At 37.3% G+C, this 17394-nt stretch overlaps 1 protein-coding gene across 1 annotated transcript in view; it reads right to left on the bottom strand.

Moving 5' to 3' along the window:
• Positions 1-2247: 2247 nt before the first annotated feature.
• The window catches only part of LOC136026460 (zinc finger MYM-type protein 4-like), a 67662-nt gene continuing 52515 nt past the window's right edge, over positions 2248-17394 (bottom strand). Inside the window, 3 exon segments of the mRNA XM_065703058.1 lie at positions 2248-2693; positions 7197-7290; positions 11296-11437. Coding sequence (XP_065559130.1) covers positions 2510-2693; positions 7197-7290; positions 11296-11437 — 420 coding nt within the window. The 3' untranslated portion in view covers positions 2248-2509.

Here is a 17394-nt window from a genome sequence, read left to right as displayed (position 1 = left end):
GGTTTTCGACTTAAGAATTAAAAAACTGATATCACAGTTTAGCGAAGTTCCTAAGCTAAGCCCTCGATTCAAAAGCAATATCTAGATAATATAATCGAAAGCAGCCTCCTGGGAGAACATTCAAAAGATTATATATGAATATAAATAGACAAAGAGAATAAATACATATATCAGAGGCAACACTCAGCCCCCTCTATATCTGATTTCTTAAACTTTTTTGTTTGTGACGTTGACGTGTGAGTGCTTGATTTGGAAAACATGTCCCCTGAAAATTTGAACTTAATACCCTCGCCGTTTCTGAGATGTATTAGATGTTCTATCTTGAAAACCTGGTTGAAAATTGTCCTTATTGATTTACTTTCACATTCCCTCAAAGTTTGAACTTAATAACCTTATCAGTTCCTGAGAAGTGTTGCCTTAAGACCCTTAGCCACCCGCCGAGATATTGCACACAATATTCTGACAACCTGGAGGCTTCATACTATCAACCATTCCCGAGACACTACAACTACTCCATTTTGACAACTGGGATGCACCTAGTGTCTTTTGATAAAGTTCAACATCCCCTTCTACACATTCTGAAAGATAAAACTTAATACCCATAACTGCTCCTGAGATATTGGTGATACGCACTTTTTACACCCGAGATGCATATAGTTTCTTTTGAATAAGCTCAATATCCAACTCAACATTCTTTGAAGTTTTCAATTTAACCTCCGTAAAAGTTCCTGCAAAATTGACCACCTGGATACAGAACAGGTCTTAGTTTAGTTCAATGTCACCTATAATTTTCAACTTAAAACCTTAGCCATTGTATTTAAGCTCTTTAGACAACCTGGATGTACTTCAAATCGTTTTATTTTGTTCAATAAGAGTAGTAGGAGTTGAAATAGCAATAGCCGCAACTGTAACAGTCGCAATCGGAGTGATAATAAAGGCAGTCACAGTGACGAGTAGTGGCACAGTGACACTAGGACGGTAGGAAAAAAGTACTGTTTTTTTATTCTTTTATTTATCTTGGGTAACCTTATTGCGATTCAACTCAAGAAACTAAATAGATATTAATAAGAATTTTTAATAAATGAGTGAAGATTTTGAATCAACAACAATGTTTAATGGTATCTATCGTTGTAATCGTTGTTGATAGGTCCTCAATGCAGTAGCCCTCCTAAATCTTCCTCCTTCTCTTCTTTTTCAAGATTTAAAATTCCATTCACCTTTTTATTTTAAATGTTGCGGATTTTTTTTTTTTTTTTTTTTTTTATTATTTTTTTTTTTTTTTTTTTTTTTTTACCACGTTTCCCTTTATTATGTCTTTTTGGGTAACCATGAACTAGTCTTCTGAAATTAAGAATAAACGAACCTTATTAATCAAGCGCATAAAAATTGACAACTTTCACCACAAGTCTGAAAATATTCTTTCTATATATATATATATATATATATATATATATATATATATATATATATATATATATATATATATATATATATATTTGTCTTGTTTTTTTTTAACGCCGACGTGTGGTTGATTGTCTTTGGTCTAAATTAGAATTTAAATGTTGTTTTGATTTTTTTGGGTAAGACACTTTGAATGGGCTTGGTTTTCAGTAAACAGTCAATTGGTGGCTGACTGAAAATTTTCCTTTTCAGTGTATATGTTTTTTTTTTTGTATTTTGTTAGTTTATCAGTCTCTCTCTGCATTCCCGCCCATAGTCTTGCGTGCTCGGGGTGGGAGTGTTTTTGTTAATAAAATTTATCTTGCTTTAATCGAAAAGCAAAAAAGTATCTGAAATATTATGTAAGAGTTGTACTTTTACAATGCGAACTAATAATCCACTTGGTTCCATATGTTTACCAACATATGAATTATTTTACGGCCGTTCACAGCAATTTTTTTTCCAACTTTTTGTAAAGAAATCAAATGACCTTAAAATTATATGATATTGCAGTGTTTCTTGAGTTGTTGGATGAGATCGGACTGAAGTGGTGTAAAAGGATAAATGTGTATTTATGTAGCAATTAAATGCTAATGTCGGTGACAGAAAGAGAGAGGGAGATAGCACAAGCCTGTACATGCTTATGCATCCAGCACTCCTAATTTTTAGCATGCACTTCCTGCTGTAACTGTTTTCCCCTCTTCTTTGTGTTATTTAATATTAGCAATTTGTAATCAGTTCGATAGAGTAAATATTTAAATATTGATGGCACTCTCATCTTAAGGTTTTTAGTTGATCACTCAAAACTATAAAATAAAAACTGTAATTGTTATTTTACAAAATTCAGGAATACTACAAAGATCAGAAATAAACAGCAAAACAATAGTAATAATAATAAAAAAGAAATGGGCAGGCCGAATATAAATACACAAATTTTTAAAATAACTGTAGAAAAGTCCCAAGGCCTCTCCGTAGGAGAAGCCGTAAAAAAAGACTAACAAAGAAACTGATCCTGTTTAAACTTATGTTTGACACTAAGTAAGTAATGTAAAAACTGAATCATGTCTCATTAGCTTTCTTCCAATTCAACTAACGACTCATTAACTCCCCGGACAAGCAGTGTTCTATTCAACATTCGCTGCAAGACATCATCTGGAACATTTCGCACTGAATACCATACTGGACTGTCAGGAACACAACTTCTCTCAGGACAAGAGTAGTATATGTCATTTTTCATTCGAACAGATTCTGGGCTAAAAATAAACAATAAAAATAAAAACCTTACTCTAGCACACATATCCGCAATGTGTTTTTTTCTATTTATTTATTACCCAACACCATTCTATTTAAAAAAGTTCAAGCGCCTCTTTAAAATTTAAAAGTGCTTGAAGAGCAACCAGCCCCCATCCCGTGGTGGCGTTTGGCTATTGGCTATAAAGCCCCCACAGAAGCTTTCCCTAAATAAGGGACCAAAAAAATATACCAATCCAATCAAAACTTTCATCCATAAATTCTTAGGCTAAGGGGATTTCCATACAGGTAAAAGGGAAAAAAGAAATTCCCAAATCAGGCCCAACGAAGGGCCAGAAAAGAGCAAAAAAAAAAAAGTCATCTGATACAGAAGGAATGGTCATAGAGGGCAAAATAAATTTATCAAAATCGAGGGCAAGGTGAATTTTGATGTGTTTAGTCTTTACAGTTAAATACAAAAAGATACTTTTCAAAATGCGGGAGGAAGGGGGTATAGAGCGAAAATTGCCCCACTTAATTAACACGCTTGTACACCCACGTATTCAAATTATATGCGACATCTAAGGAATCGATAAGGGGATCAAGTTGAAATTTTATGAGTGTTGGGGGAGGGGAGGAGTCAAGTAGATCAATAATTTTGATCCAGGGAGGGAGAAGAAAGATAGGAAGATGCGGAGAGATAAGACAATTATTTCATCCAGGTCATTGAAAAATTCTTTCTGCAGCATCTTAGCAACGGCTTCATGAACGACACGAAGATGCAACTCTCAGGTGATCTGAAGCTTCCCCTGAAACTTTCTTTCAGGGGAAAGGAAGGGAGATGTACGGCGAGGAAAATTTTTACTCCTGTGTTGAGGGAATGGGCCAGGCAAATTCTGTCTTTGATCCGCCAAACCATTTTTTGAACAATAAACTCCTGAGGTACTTACAATCTAAGCACGTTTAATTAACAAGGCAAGTTAAAAGATGTAGGGTGCTGCCATCAAAATGGCGAATCTACAATATCGCGAGAACAGCTGAAACTTTCAGGTAGTGCAGGAGAAGGAAGGGGGAGATATAGGGAGACTTTCAAGTGTGTTGGGGGAGAAGGATTAAATTTTTGTATATCCGATTCACGTATAAGATTTTTGCACTATAAGCCCTATAAGTACTATACGTTGTGCAAGGTTATCAAAATGGTGAATATATAATAGCCTGAGAGCAACTTGGGGAGTCAAGTTGATCATTTCTCGCATTATGAGGTCCTGTTGGATTAGGATCTTTTTCTAGTGAAGAAGGGGCGAACATCAAAAAAAAACCATGTGCACACAGGCTATCCAAATAGCGTATCCGCATTATCTCAGGATCAGCTTGGAGGATGGAAATGAAATTTTCAATGTATCTTGAAGGAGGGGGTGGGGGTTAAATTCTAATTTTGACTTGGCCAGAGGTACGGAAGTGAAATTGAAGAAATGATGTTTCCAAAATTTCCCACCTTGATCAAATTAAGTTTCCTGCATTATTCTCATTGGTCAGAGTGGATTAGGCCGCTTGAAACAGGTGAGCGGAACACAAAGCTTTGACGCAAAAGCACTCTTAGTGTTCTTTAAGCTGTGAAAGAGGCAATACGTTGATTATTGTAAACCCCTACACACCGACCGTGTCTCGGAAGAAAAGGACGTTAGGCCATTAAGTTTTGTGCCAAACCAAAAAAGTCTTCTGATGGGCTCATAAAGTGATTTGTGAAACTTACATAGTCTGTTCTGTCTTAATCACAAGGTCTGAAGTGGTTGAACTTTAAGAATAGCAAGGAAGAGGTTCACGAAGAAAAATCCTCAGGCCGACAGTCAATCAGCAAAACCGACCACAGTTTGGCTCGTGATTGACAATTTCTGGACTCTGACCATCGGTTCAGCATCAAGATGGTTGCCAAGGAACTGCACTTGTCATCTGCTGCTGTCTTTTGGATTGCTAATGAAGATCTAGCGCAGACAGATGTGCACCATACTCGGGGCCAAGACTTTGTCAGATGATTGAAAGAGCAACCGAGCGAAAATTTCAATTAAACTTCTGTTTAAGAAGGGCCAGAAAAGAGCAAAAAAAGTCATCTGATACAGAAGGAATGGTCATAGAGGGCAAAATGAATTTATCAAAATCGAGGGCAAGGTGGATTTTGACGTTTTTAGTCTTTACAGTTAAATACAAAAAGGTACTTCAAAATTGCCCACTTAATTAACACGCTTGTACACCCACGTATTCAAATTATATGCGACATCTAAGGAATCGATAAGGGGATCAAGTTGAAATTTCATGAGTGTTGGGGGGGAGAGGAGTCAAGTAGATCAATAATTTTGATCCAGGGAGGGAGAAGAAAGATAGGAAGATGTGGAGGGATAGGAGGAAGACAATTATTTCATCCAGGTCATCGAAAAATTCTTTCTGCAGTATATTAGCAACGGCTTCAGGAACGACACGAAGATGCAACTCTCAGGTGATCTGAAGCTTCCCCTGAAACTTTCTTTCAGGGGAAAGGAAGGGAGATGTACGGCGAGGAAAATTTTTACTCTTGCGTTGAGGGAATGGGCCAGACAAATTCTGTCTTTGATCCGCCAAACCATTTTTTGAACAATAAACTCCTAAGGTACTTACAATCTAAGCACATTTAATTAACAAGGCAAGTTAAAAGATGTAGGGTGCTGCCATTAAAATGGCGAATCTACAATATCGCGAGAACAGCTGAAACTTTCAGGTAGTGTAGGAGAAGGAAGGGAGAGATATAGGGAGACTTTCAAGTGTGTTGGGGGGAGAAGGATTAAATTTTTGTATATCCGATTCACGTAAAGATTTTTGCGCTATAAGCCCTATAAGTACTAAACGTTGTACAAGGTTATCAAAATGGTGAATATATAATAGCCTGAGAGCAACTTGGGGAGTCAAGTTGAAACTTTCTCGCATTATGAGGTCCTGTTGGATTAGGATCTTTTTCTAGTGAAGAAGCGACGAACATCGAAAAAAACCCTGTGCACACAGGCTATCCAAATAGCGTATCCGCATTATCTCAGGATCAGCTTGGAGGATGGAAATGAAATTTTCAATGGATCTTGAAGGAGGGGTGGGGGTTAAATTCGAATTTTGACTTGGCCAGAGGTACGGAAGTGAAATTGAAGAAATGATGTTTCCAAAATTTCCCACCTTGATCAAATTGAGTTTCCTGCATTATTCTCATTGGTCAGAGTGGGATTAGGCCGCTTGAAGCAGGTGAGCGGAACATAAAGCTTTGACGCAAAAGCACTCTTAGTGTTCTTTAAGCTGTGAAAGAGGCAATACGTTGATTATTGTGAACCCCTACACACCGACCGTGTCTCGGAAGAAAAGGACATTAGGCGATTAAGTTTTGTGCCAAACCAAAAAAGTCTTCTGAGGGGCTCATAAAGTGGTTTGTGAAACTTAAAATAGTCCGTTCTGTCTTAATCACAAGGTCTGAGGTGGGTTGAACTTTAAGAAGAGCAAGGAAGAGGTTCACGAAGAAAAACCCTCTGGGCGACAGTCAATCAGCAAAACCGACCACAGTTTGGCTCGTGTTGGACAATTTCTCGACTCTGACCATCGGTTCAGCATCAAGATGGTTGCCAAGGAACTGCACTTGTCATCTGCTACTGTCTTTTGGATTGCTAATGAAGATCTAGCGCAGAGAAAATGTGCACCATACTCAGGGCCAAGACTTTGTCAGATGACTGACAGAGCAACCGAGCGAAAATTTCAATTGAACTTCTGTTAAAAATAAAACCTGATTATTAAAACTACTGAACTATTGGTGACGAAACCTGTATTTCGGTGTATAAACTGTATTGGTGTATAAACCTGTATTTAGGTAAGACCCAGGAACAAAACATCAAGGCTCTGAGTTGCAGACCAATCAGTCCCTCCAACCCCAAAAGGCAAGACTGAACAAATCAAAAGGGAAAACAATTTTCATTGTCTTTTTCGACAACAAAGCGGTGGTCCATAAGGAGTTTGTTCCTGAGCAAGACAGCTAACGCTGCCTATATTGTGGATATGCTGCAAAAACTCCGAAAGAAGGCCGCCAGGACGTGAATAGACATCTTCACTACCTGGCTATTCCATAGTGACAACGCCTTACCATAAGGCGCTACGAGTCTGCAAGTTCCTGGCCGAACACGCACACGCTACTCCCCTTTAGTCCTGATGAACTCAGCAGACTTCTTTTTATTCCTTCGGACTAAGGCAACCCTGAAAGGAATTCCGTCCATAGAAGAGTTCAGATCAGCCGCGACGAAGACCTCATGAGAGGTCCTCTAACACAACGTCCAGGGAACGTACTGTTCATGGCAGATACTCTGGAAAAGACGTTTAGATACCCAACGACAGTGCTTTGAAATGCTTAAGTGTCTGTGCAAGTATGTTCACTAAATTAATTTCAAAAACAATAATTGCGCTACTTTCGGAACGTAAAAACTATTGAAGAAGAAAACTATTTGAAGAAGAGAATGGCAATGTCAACTCACCATTTAGAAATATAGAATTCGTACAGCTTAACAGGACATCTAAGCGGATTTTCCCAATTTTCAACCATTTCTGGAAAGCCATCTATGCCTTCTTCTGCAAAAAGAAAACGTTTCCGATTAGATGATAAGGAATCCTAACCATTTGGTAAAACAACAATTACTAAATTCTGTAAAGGTTATAAATAAACGAGTTCAGTCCAACTGAAGGGAGAAGATTTGCGACAGTTCACTGATTATTGATCAAGGAATTTTGAATGTATATGTACTGAATCAAAATTGAACAATCGCAAATAACCGTTAACATGCGCAATCCATAGATTACTCCTCCTTGACCAAACTTCTTATGAACGGATTAATTTTAAATTTCATCAACTTTATCGAAGCTTGCAAAAGATTAGTTTCGATAGTCGAAAAGACAGTATGCTAAATTACACAGATTTTACAGGATAGCGGAAAAAAACTACCGACAGTCTTTTTTCTTTTTTTTTTACCTGTATTTATACGTATTTTCTTGTGAAAAGTTTTCTTTGGCAAAAGATATGGCAAAAACTAATTTACTAACAAAAGTTCCATTTCCTATTTATTTCTATAAATTATAAGATAATTTATTTCACGTTTCTTGAAGAAAAAGCGGCAGGATATCCTGAGTACTGAATAATATAGAAGAGAACGGTCAGTAGCAGCAATTTTTGAGTAATATTCCGAGTGATCTTCTGGGGGCTGAGCATATTGGTTTGTTTAAAAATGAATTAAAAACTTGTTTTTTGACCAAGTTTAGAAATTATAGCTACTTAGATATTTTTAAAACAAGTTTTCCCTTTTTTTAACAATTACCTTAAATCACATCTTGGAGTGAAATAAGGACTTTTGATCCTGTTTAATCACTCTGCAGTCGCTACAAGTAGGGCGTAATGAGTTTTTTTTTATGATGGATTAAATTGTTGAAAGTCAAAGGATTGCGGCAGTCTTCTATAAGGTACTTTGTTGCCTTTTTACGGCGGTTGTTTTATTGCAGTTTATGATTAATTGGCCAATAGACAATTAGTCAATAGAACCTTGTTAGCAAATCCAATAAAAAAAAATATCACATAATACCATTCATGTAGCAGTTGATCCTAAAATGAACAGAAATAAGTAAGTGTTACGAACATTCGACACTTATAGATGGCAATTCTCAGCCGACTAAGGAATTAGTACGATTATACTGACCACAAAACACCAACGACGTAATATAGACACAAGTGAGCTATGTAAATTTAATTCCCTTTTTATATGTAATACCATGTAAATTTAGAGCATACTTGGAGCTCAAATAGAAAATTTTCCTCTACAAATCGAACATTTAATCAGCACATTGGCCCAATCCACCAAATTACAAATTTACACTTACTAAGATTGAGTTTGGTTCAAATAGTCTTACGATTACTGTATAACACATTATACTGCAAATACTGAAATATATTATTGGATAAAAAAAACCTGAAACAGAAAAGAATTTTGTAATCATTAGCTTCAGTTTCAAAAATCTGACACTGAAAATTACTAATCATCGTGCCAAATTGCCCTTCTAAAATAGCTCGATAACGGTAAAAAGGAGCTTTTTTACCGTTACCGGTACCTTTTACCGGTACCTTTTTTTAAGGACGTTTCCCATTTTCCTAAATAAAAATAATACGCTAATAAGTTTCAATAGCTAAATTTACATCAATAAATTTTGTATTTTTATAATCAGCACAACGAAATCAGCGACGCGACAGTGGATTTATCACTGCTTGGCAATATGGAACCTAAGGGTTGAACCAAGCCGCCAAGGGCCTAGATTCTGCTGAGGTCATGCATCAGCATTTCCAAATAAACAAACAGGAAGAATACAAAGATAATCAGTTTCTTCTCATGTGCTTTGAAAACTTCATGAAGTTACTTTTTTTTCGTCTTTTTTTCAATTGATAGTATTATTAACAGCTTATAGTAAGAATATTTGTAGAATTCTTAGTTAAGCGATACAGTACAAGTGTCAAGAGATCCAGCAAAAAAAGGTAAAACCAAGGGATAGCTTTTGACTAAAGAACTTTGACAGCAAAGCTAACGGGAGACAATACCACAGCATAGCATAGTATAGTTGAGAACAATTTAAGACTTAGAAAAAGTTGGCTATAATGCCTGGAATAACGGCTTGAAATTCATAGCTTCTGCTGTAGCTTGCATGGGAAGCAGTCTAGGAATCCAAAGTGCCGACATTCGCTTCAAATTTTGTAAGAAGTACACGAGGTATCTTTAGTCTAGACACTAGTAGACTTCAGAATTGCATAGCTAGCCAATCCCCAACCGTAAAAAATCTGCAGCCGGATGATGCTTGCAGCCAGCAGTAGAAAATTTTTGTCCGAAAAGTCCACCTGGCTTTAGTTGCGTTTACCCACTGTATTTCAAGCAGATTCAGGTATTTTCGTGCAGAAGGTGGGTGGAGCTTGAAAGTGGCATATAGCTCTAAAAACTTGTCCTCTCTATCCCCTTCATCCAAGGTTCTTGTTCCATAAGTTTCATTTCAAGCAGATTGAGGTATTTTCGTGCAGGATATGGGTGGAGCTTATAAGTGGCATATAGCTCTAAAAACGCATCCTCTCTGTCTCCTTCGCCCAAAGTTCTTGTTCCATAAGTTTCAAGAAGATATGAGCGCTTTCATGCCAAGGTTTGAGGAGGAACGAGTACATTTGAGCAAAATCGCTCTCATGTCCAAGTACAATGTACTTACCTTATTAGTTTTAAACCGATTGGAGAAAAGACAAAATGACAACTGTTATGTTATTTTCTGTGCCATCAATATGCAAATTAAGCACAGGAAAGATACTCTATTTGACCTTTTTTCACCCTTGTATACGGTGGCGCCATCTACTTTTTCGAACTTGGTGACTTTTAATAATTTTTTAGATGTCAGCACTGTTCACAGTAGAGCTACTTCTAAGCCTCCCTTTAAAACGAGTCGCGGTTGCAGAAGTGGTAAACGCGTCTCTGAGAGGAGGAATCCCCTAGTGGAACTGAGTAACTTATCCGCTCTAAGTGACACCCGCCCCAATGTAGGCAGACCGACCATCGCTGTGCAACAAAACAGAAGATTTTGAAGCTGTTATTCGCCACTGTTATTTTCTTCTTTTTTTTGTGTTAGTTTGTTATTTAGCATAGTGAAGCAACGCAAATTAGCTGTTATCTACGATGTTGTTTAAATAAACCTCTCTCTCTCTCTCTCTCTCTCCCTCTCTCTGTTGAAAAGCTAGCAGTGGGAGTGGTGTTTGAGAAGCATAAAGTTCCACTTTCGTGCCTTAAATCCTAAAGATTGATGATCCTTGTCGAACTATTCCAATAAGGTACGGCGTACCAATCTTTCTGCAAACAATTGGCAGTGCGGAAGGGGGTTTTTGTCTCTGATTTTTGGAGATTGAAAATCATTCCATGATTCCAATATAAAATGATGTTATCGGCCTGTCTTTCCACTAAAAAGTGCAGCTTGCGTTTAGCTCTATTTCACATCAAGCACAAGACTTTATCATTTCTATGAAGAGTCTATCAGCAGCCTTAACTTATCTCTTCTTCAAATAGAGATTGCTTTTACCCTGAGTTAGAACTCAGCTCCTTCTTTAATTTATTTAAGAATTTGCCCGCAATTACGCAAGTCACAACTTTAAGTTTTGCATCGAGTTCGTCCGCAGCTTGGACTTTTACATTGGGTGTAAACATTGCTGCTAAACTGCTAGAGCTGTGCTGAAGTTTGAGGCCCTTGCACATTTTCGGGACCTTTTGCTCATTGTTTGGAAGCCATAGACCCGTTTTTCGTCTTTATATACATTTCTTTTTAGTAGGGACAGTTGCCCCCCTCCCCCAAAAAACGTCCCGACTACAAAAATATAGTTAATCTTAATTCTGGTTTTCCATCGATTTTATTTTTATGCTTGTTCATAAAAAAAACTTTGTAAACTATTTTTGTATGATTTGTTTCTGAATAAATAACCTGACTGTCTTGAAAAACTCCCAATTATATTCTAGCCACCCTAGAAACCACTACACACGGCAGGTTCCTGCAGCAATCGATATCTAAAATACTACTTACTTTTTCTGTTAGGTGTGATGTGCTTAAGAGTTACCAATCTTGTGATTTGAGATCCGTTACTTCCTTCCAGACTACCACCTGGGACTTTTTTCCAGCTTTTTATTATGCTTGCATATGACAGAGTCTTGTGACTTTCTAAGGTCTAAAAAAAATTCAAATAGGAATTAATAACACTATGAACACGTCTACCTTCGTAGATATACCATTAATTACTCATATTGCAGTTCAATTTTTTCCCATCTATAAGTGAACTTGTATTGTAATTTTTGTATAAACTCACTGTAAGAGTAAAAAAAAACAAGCAAAGAAAAATAAAAAAAAAGAAACTAGCCGTCAAAGCCAAGAAGCCCGAATTGAAATTTTCGCTCTTCCGATATAACTACTAAAAACCATTTGTTAAGATCTTCTCAAGGTAATTATCAACACGGCAATTTAGAACAGGAGGATCATGGTGCTACTGGACATACGTTGCCCCATAGATCCAAGAGCAGCTTAGCAAACGGTTTTCGGCAATTGTATTGAAACCATGAAACTGTCAGCTATGCCCCTTAGGCACAATTCTTGCATTGAGTATTTATTGCGGCATATTTTGTTGTGGATATTTTATTTGAGTTTGAGGAAGTAAATTTTTTCTATACTACTGGTAAGAGACTAATTTCTTTAGGTTTACTTAATTTTACCTAACAATCAAATTTAGTGGTTTGGCTTATAAATTCTGGTTTGATTTTATGATTTGAAATTCAGGTTTTAGCATTTTCTTTCAGTTTAATACATAAATAAAAGTTGAAGTTCTTGACATAAAAAAACCCATTATTGACAAACAAAATAGGCGGATTAGGATTCCATGCATAGAATAGAGAAAAAAAAGGGCAGACATTGTGTAAATTTTAATGGTAAAAATTAGAAATTACACATACTATTTTTGATGTTCAAGTTTTGGATTACTTTTAAATTTTAAAGAAAACACTTTAAACCGCTATTTTTAACAGTAATAACATTACAATTTTGTCCTTTTTTTTATTCAGGATAGTTCAAAAAAGCAAATTTTTCTTACTAAAAACTCCACACAGCTTACTTTTGTGTCGTCAATTATTTCCTAGAAGACATTATTTGAAGGAACGTCCTTTTTATGGCATGGTAAATTCCTGATGTTAATAACACAAGCTACTACAGTGCTATAGGAAATGCAGTTTTTAATAATAAAAAATGATTTTATTAATAAAAAAATTTTGTTTTAAGTTATAAAAGGTTTTAAACCACATCAATTGCCTTTAGAATGGGCCATTAAACTGTTCGTTATACGAGAAAAAAAAATACTGTTAAATACACTGAAAATACAGAGAAAGATACTGTTGATCCAGAGTATCGTGGTTTCAGCTACTTTTTATGGCACTTGGTATTAACCAGGTGACATATAGCGATCGCAAATTCTGTCGGTCTGTCGGTCCCGGTTTTGCTACTTTAGGCACTTCCAGGTAAGCTAGGACAATGAAATTTGGCAAGCGTATCAGGGACCGGACCAGATTAAATTGGAAATAGTCGTTTTCCCTATTTTACCATCTGGGGGGGTTGTGGGGGTCGGTTAATTCGGAAAAAATTAAGTATTTTTAACTTAGGAGCGAGTGATGGGATCTTAATGAAATTTGATGTTTGGAATGATATCGTGTCTCAGAGCTCTTATTCTAAATCCCGATCAGATCTGATGACATTGGGGGGAGTTGGAGGGGGGAAACCTAAAATCTTGGAAAACGCTTAGAGTAGAGGGATCGGGATGAAACTTGATGGGGAAAATAAGCAGAAGTCCTAGATACGTGATTGATGGGAAGAACAAAAACAAGTCTAAGATACGTGACTGACATAACCGGACCGGATTTGTTCTCTTTGGTGGAGTCAGGGGGGGGGGAGTAATTCGGAAAAATGAGGTATTTATAGCTTACGAACGGGTAACCAGATCTTAATGAAATTTGATATTTAGAAGGATCTTGTGCTTTAAAGCTCTTATTTTAAATTTCGACCAGATCCTGTGACCATGGGGGAGGGGACCAGAATTCTTAGAAAACATGAAAATTGGGGTATTTTAATCTTACGAACAGGTCATCGGATCTTAATGAAACTTGGTATATAGAAGGATCTTATGTCTCAGATACTCCATTTTCGACTCGAATTGGATCCGGGGACATAGGGGGCTGGAGCAGGGAAACAAAAATTTTGGAAAACGGTGATAGTGGAGACATCAGGATGAAACTTGATGGGAAGAATAAGCACAAATTCTAGATACGTTATTGACATAACTGGAACGGATCCGTTTTCCGGATCCGATCCGTTGGAGAAGCTGGGTGTGTGTGTGTGTGTGTGTGTGTTAATTTGGAAGAATTAGAAAAATTGATGTATTTTTAACTTAAGAATGGGTGACCGGATCTTAATGAAATTTGATATTTAGAAGAAATTCATGTCTCAGAGCTCTTATTTCAAATCCCGAACAGATCTGTTAACATTGGGGGGGGAGTTGGAGGGAGAAATCGGAAATCTTGGAAAACGCTTAGAGTGGAGGAATCGGGATGAAGCTTGGTGGATAGAATAAGCAAATGTCGTAGATACGTGATTGCCGTAACCGTACTAGATTCGCTCTCTTTGGGGGAGTTGGGGGGAGGGGTTCAGTGCTTCTAGACGTGCTAAGAAGATGAAAATTGGTAGGCGTGTCAGGGAGCTGCACAAATTGACTTTATAAAGTCGTTTTCCCAGATTCGACCATTTGGGGGGCTAAAGGGAGAAAAAATTAGAAAAAATGAGGTATTTATAACTTACGAGTTGGTGATCGGATCTTAATGAATTTTGATATTTAGGAGGACATCGTGACTCAGAGCTCGTACTTTAAATCCCGACTGGCATTAAGCCTCTGATTTTCCTTTTAAATCAATCTACTGGTTCTTAAAATTTTTATTAGAACTCATACCATATGAGCTCTTGGCTCTTCTTGCCTCGTCACAAGTGCTATATAAGCTCTTAGCTCTTGTTTTGTTTTCAAGCCAATAGATTTTCCTCGTTATTCAAGCTAAGGAACGGCAAGTTTCCCGTAAAGGGGTTTCAGACAAGGTGGTTCTAATAGTGAACTTCTTGTTTTTGCTCTGACACTATTTTGAGGAGTTATAGGCTATCACATTTTTAGTGTTGGATGTGATCGTCTCTAGCTAGGTTGCTAGCTGTCCGGATAACATGATCCTTCATTCAGATAGCTAATGGCCAGAGGTGAGAAATATCCCTTTTTGAGTCTTATTATGGATTTCAAAGGTTCTTCAACAAGCTAATCTACTTTTTTGAAAAACTATGCATGTTCTTGCCCATATTTACCCTATATTTGGGTAAACAAACCCCATTTGACTAACTCCATTCTTAAAACGAAAGAACTCCTCTTTTTGCATTCAACCTTCCCAAATTCAAATAAACAAGAGCTAAGAGCTCATATAGAACTTGTGACGAACCAAGATCGGAAGAACCAAGAGCCAAGAGCTTTTATAGCAAAATTCTAAGAATCAATAGATTGACTTAAAAGGAGAAACTTAATGCCAGTTGGAATTTAAAATAAGAGCTCTGAGACACGAGGTCCTTCTAAATATCAAAATTCAGTAAGATCCGATCACCCACTTGTAAGTTAAAAATACCTCATTTTTCTGATTTTCCTCTCCCTTCAACACCCCAGATGGTCGAATCGGGGAAAAACGATTTTATCAAGTCAATTTGTACAAGTCCCTGGCATGCCTACCAATTTTCATCGTCCTAGCACGTCCGAAAGCTCCAAACTCGCTAAAGCACTGGACCCCCTAACTCCCCCGAAGAGAGCGGATCCAGCCCGGTTACGTCAACCACATGTCCACGACATTTTCTTATTATACCCACCAAGTTTCATCCCGATCTCTCCACTCTAAGCGTTTTCCAAGATTTCCGGTTTCATCCTCCAACTCAGCTTAATGTCAACAAATCTGTTCGAAATTTAAATAAGACCTCTGAGAAATGAGTTCCTTCTAAATATCAAATTTCATTAAGATCCAGTCACCCGTTCTTAAGTTAAAAATACCTGAATTTTTTCTAATTTTTCCGAACGCACACACCCCCGAAACTCCCCCAAAGAGACCGGATTAGTCTGGGTATTTCAATCACGTATCTAGAACTTGTGTTTAATTCTTCCCACCAAGTTTCATCCCGATCTCTTTACTCTAAGCGTTTTCCAAGATTTTCAGTTTCCAAGATTTCTGTTCCCCCCTCCAATCGCCTATGTCCCCGTATCCAATTCAAAATGGAGCATCTAACACATAAGATCTTTCTATATACCAAGTTTCATTAAGATCCGATCAAAGATACCTCAATTTTCACGTTTTCCAAGATTTCCCAAGTCCCCCAGTGTCACTAGATCTGGTCGGGATTTGAAATAAGAGCTCTGAAGCACAAGAACCTTCTATATATCAAATTTCATTAAGATCTGATCACCCGTTCATAAGTTACAAATACCTCATTTTTTCTAATTATTCCGAATTACCTCCCCCCACTGCCCTCAAGAGAGCGGATCCACTCCGGTTATGCCAGTCAAGTATCTTGGACTTGTGATTATTCTTTTCACAAAGTTTCTTCCTGATCTCTCCACCCCTAACTCCCCCAATGACACTAGATCCGGTCGGGATTTAAAATAAGAAATCTAAGTTACGAGGTGCTTCTAAATATGAAATTTCACTAAGATCCAATCACTCCTTCGTAAGTTAAAAATACCTCACTTTTTCTAATTTTTTAGAATTAACTCTCCCCCCCAACACCCCAAAAAAAGCAGATCCTTTCCGGTTATGTCAATCACTTATCTATGACTTGTGCTTATTTTTCCCACCAAGTTTCATCCCAATCCCACTTTAAGCGTTTTCCATGATTTTAGGTTTCCTCCTCCAACTACCCCCAATGTCATCGGATCCCATCGGGATTTAAAATAAGAGCTCTGAAACACGATATCCTTCTAAATATCAAGTTTCATTAATATCCGATCACTCGTTCATAAGTTAAAAAACCTCATTTTTCTAATTTTTCCGAATTAACCGGTCCTCTAATCCCCCCCAAGATGGTCGAATTGGGGAAACAACTATTTCTAATTTAATCTGGTCTGGTCCCTGATACGCCTGCCAAATTTCATCGTCCTAGCTTATCTGGAAGTGCCTAAACTAGCAAACCGAGACAGAAAGACCGACAGAATTTGCGATGGTTATATGTCACTTGGTAAATACCAAGTGCCATAAATACAACAAATATCAGCTTTTTAATCTTAATATTTAACCATTTGCAAAAGAGGCCAGTTCCAAGTTTCAGTAAAAGAGCTTGGTAAATTTTAGATGTTCTGAAAATAATCATCCATAGCCGTAGTCACTGCTTGATTTTGTTTAAAAAAAAGGTTGACTTATCAGGAAATTTCCGTCCTTCAGGAAGATATGGAATCCAATAGTAACGACGGAAGCCAAATCCAAAACATTTTAATTTTCCAATCGCCTACACAATCTTGTAGCCAGATACATTGGCACAATGACCATTTCCACCACCTTTTGGGCTGGAAATGGGACCGTATTCACCTTCTTTGGAGTAGAAGAAACAGCTCCCTATTCACTACGTGAAAGGTTGTTTTGATTCTGTAGTGGTAATAGTATATCCATTTTTCATCCACTGTCACATATCGATTTAAAATATAATTTTTGTATTTTTGAAAAATGTTCCAAACGCTATTTGGAAACGGCAGTCCGAATGAACACTACGCAGCTCTGATCTTGCTCAAAGCCTTTTCATATGCAGTTCCCTCTGCAAAATGTGACTAATACGTGCTTTTTGTATTAACAATTTCGCGAACGTTCATGAGTCGATTTTCCAAAATAATATCATGCACTACGACAAGAGTCTATGACAAGAGGTCTACCACTCATATACGTTTAAAATTAGCATAAAGTATATTCAAAAGTTATAGCACATGAGAATGAGACAGATAAAGGGAGAGAAAAGGGGGGGAGTATATATGGGAAAAAACAGAAAGGAAGAGAGTTAGAGAGCGAGAGAGAGAGAGAGAGAGAGAGAGAGAGAGAG

This window comes from Artemia franciscana, chromosome 4 (assembly GCF_032884065.1).
Source record: "Artemia franciscana chromosome 4, ASM3288406v1, whole genome shotgun sequence".
NCBI classification, from domain to species: domain Eukaryota; kingdom Metazoa; phylum Arthropoda; class Branchiopoda; order Anostraca; family Artemiidae; genus Artemia; species Artemia franciscana.
The sequence above is the reverse complement of the archived record's forward strand: the minus strand, read 5'-3'. Positions and strand labels throughout refer to the sequence as shown.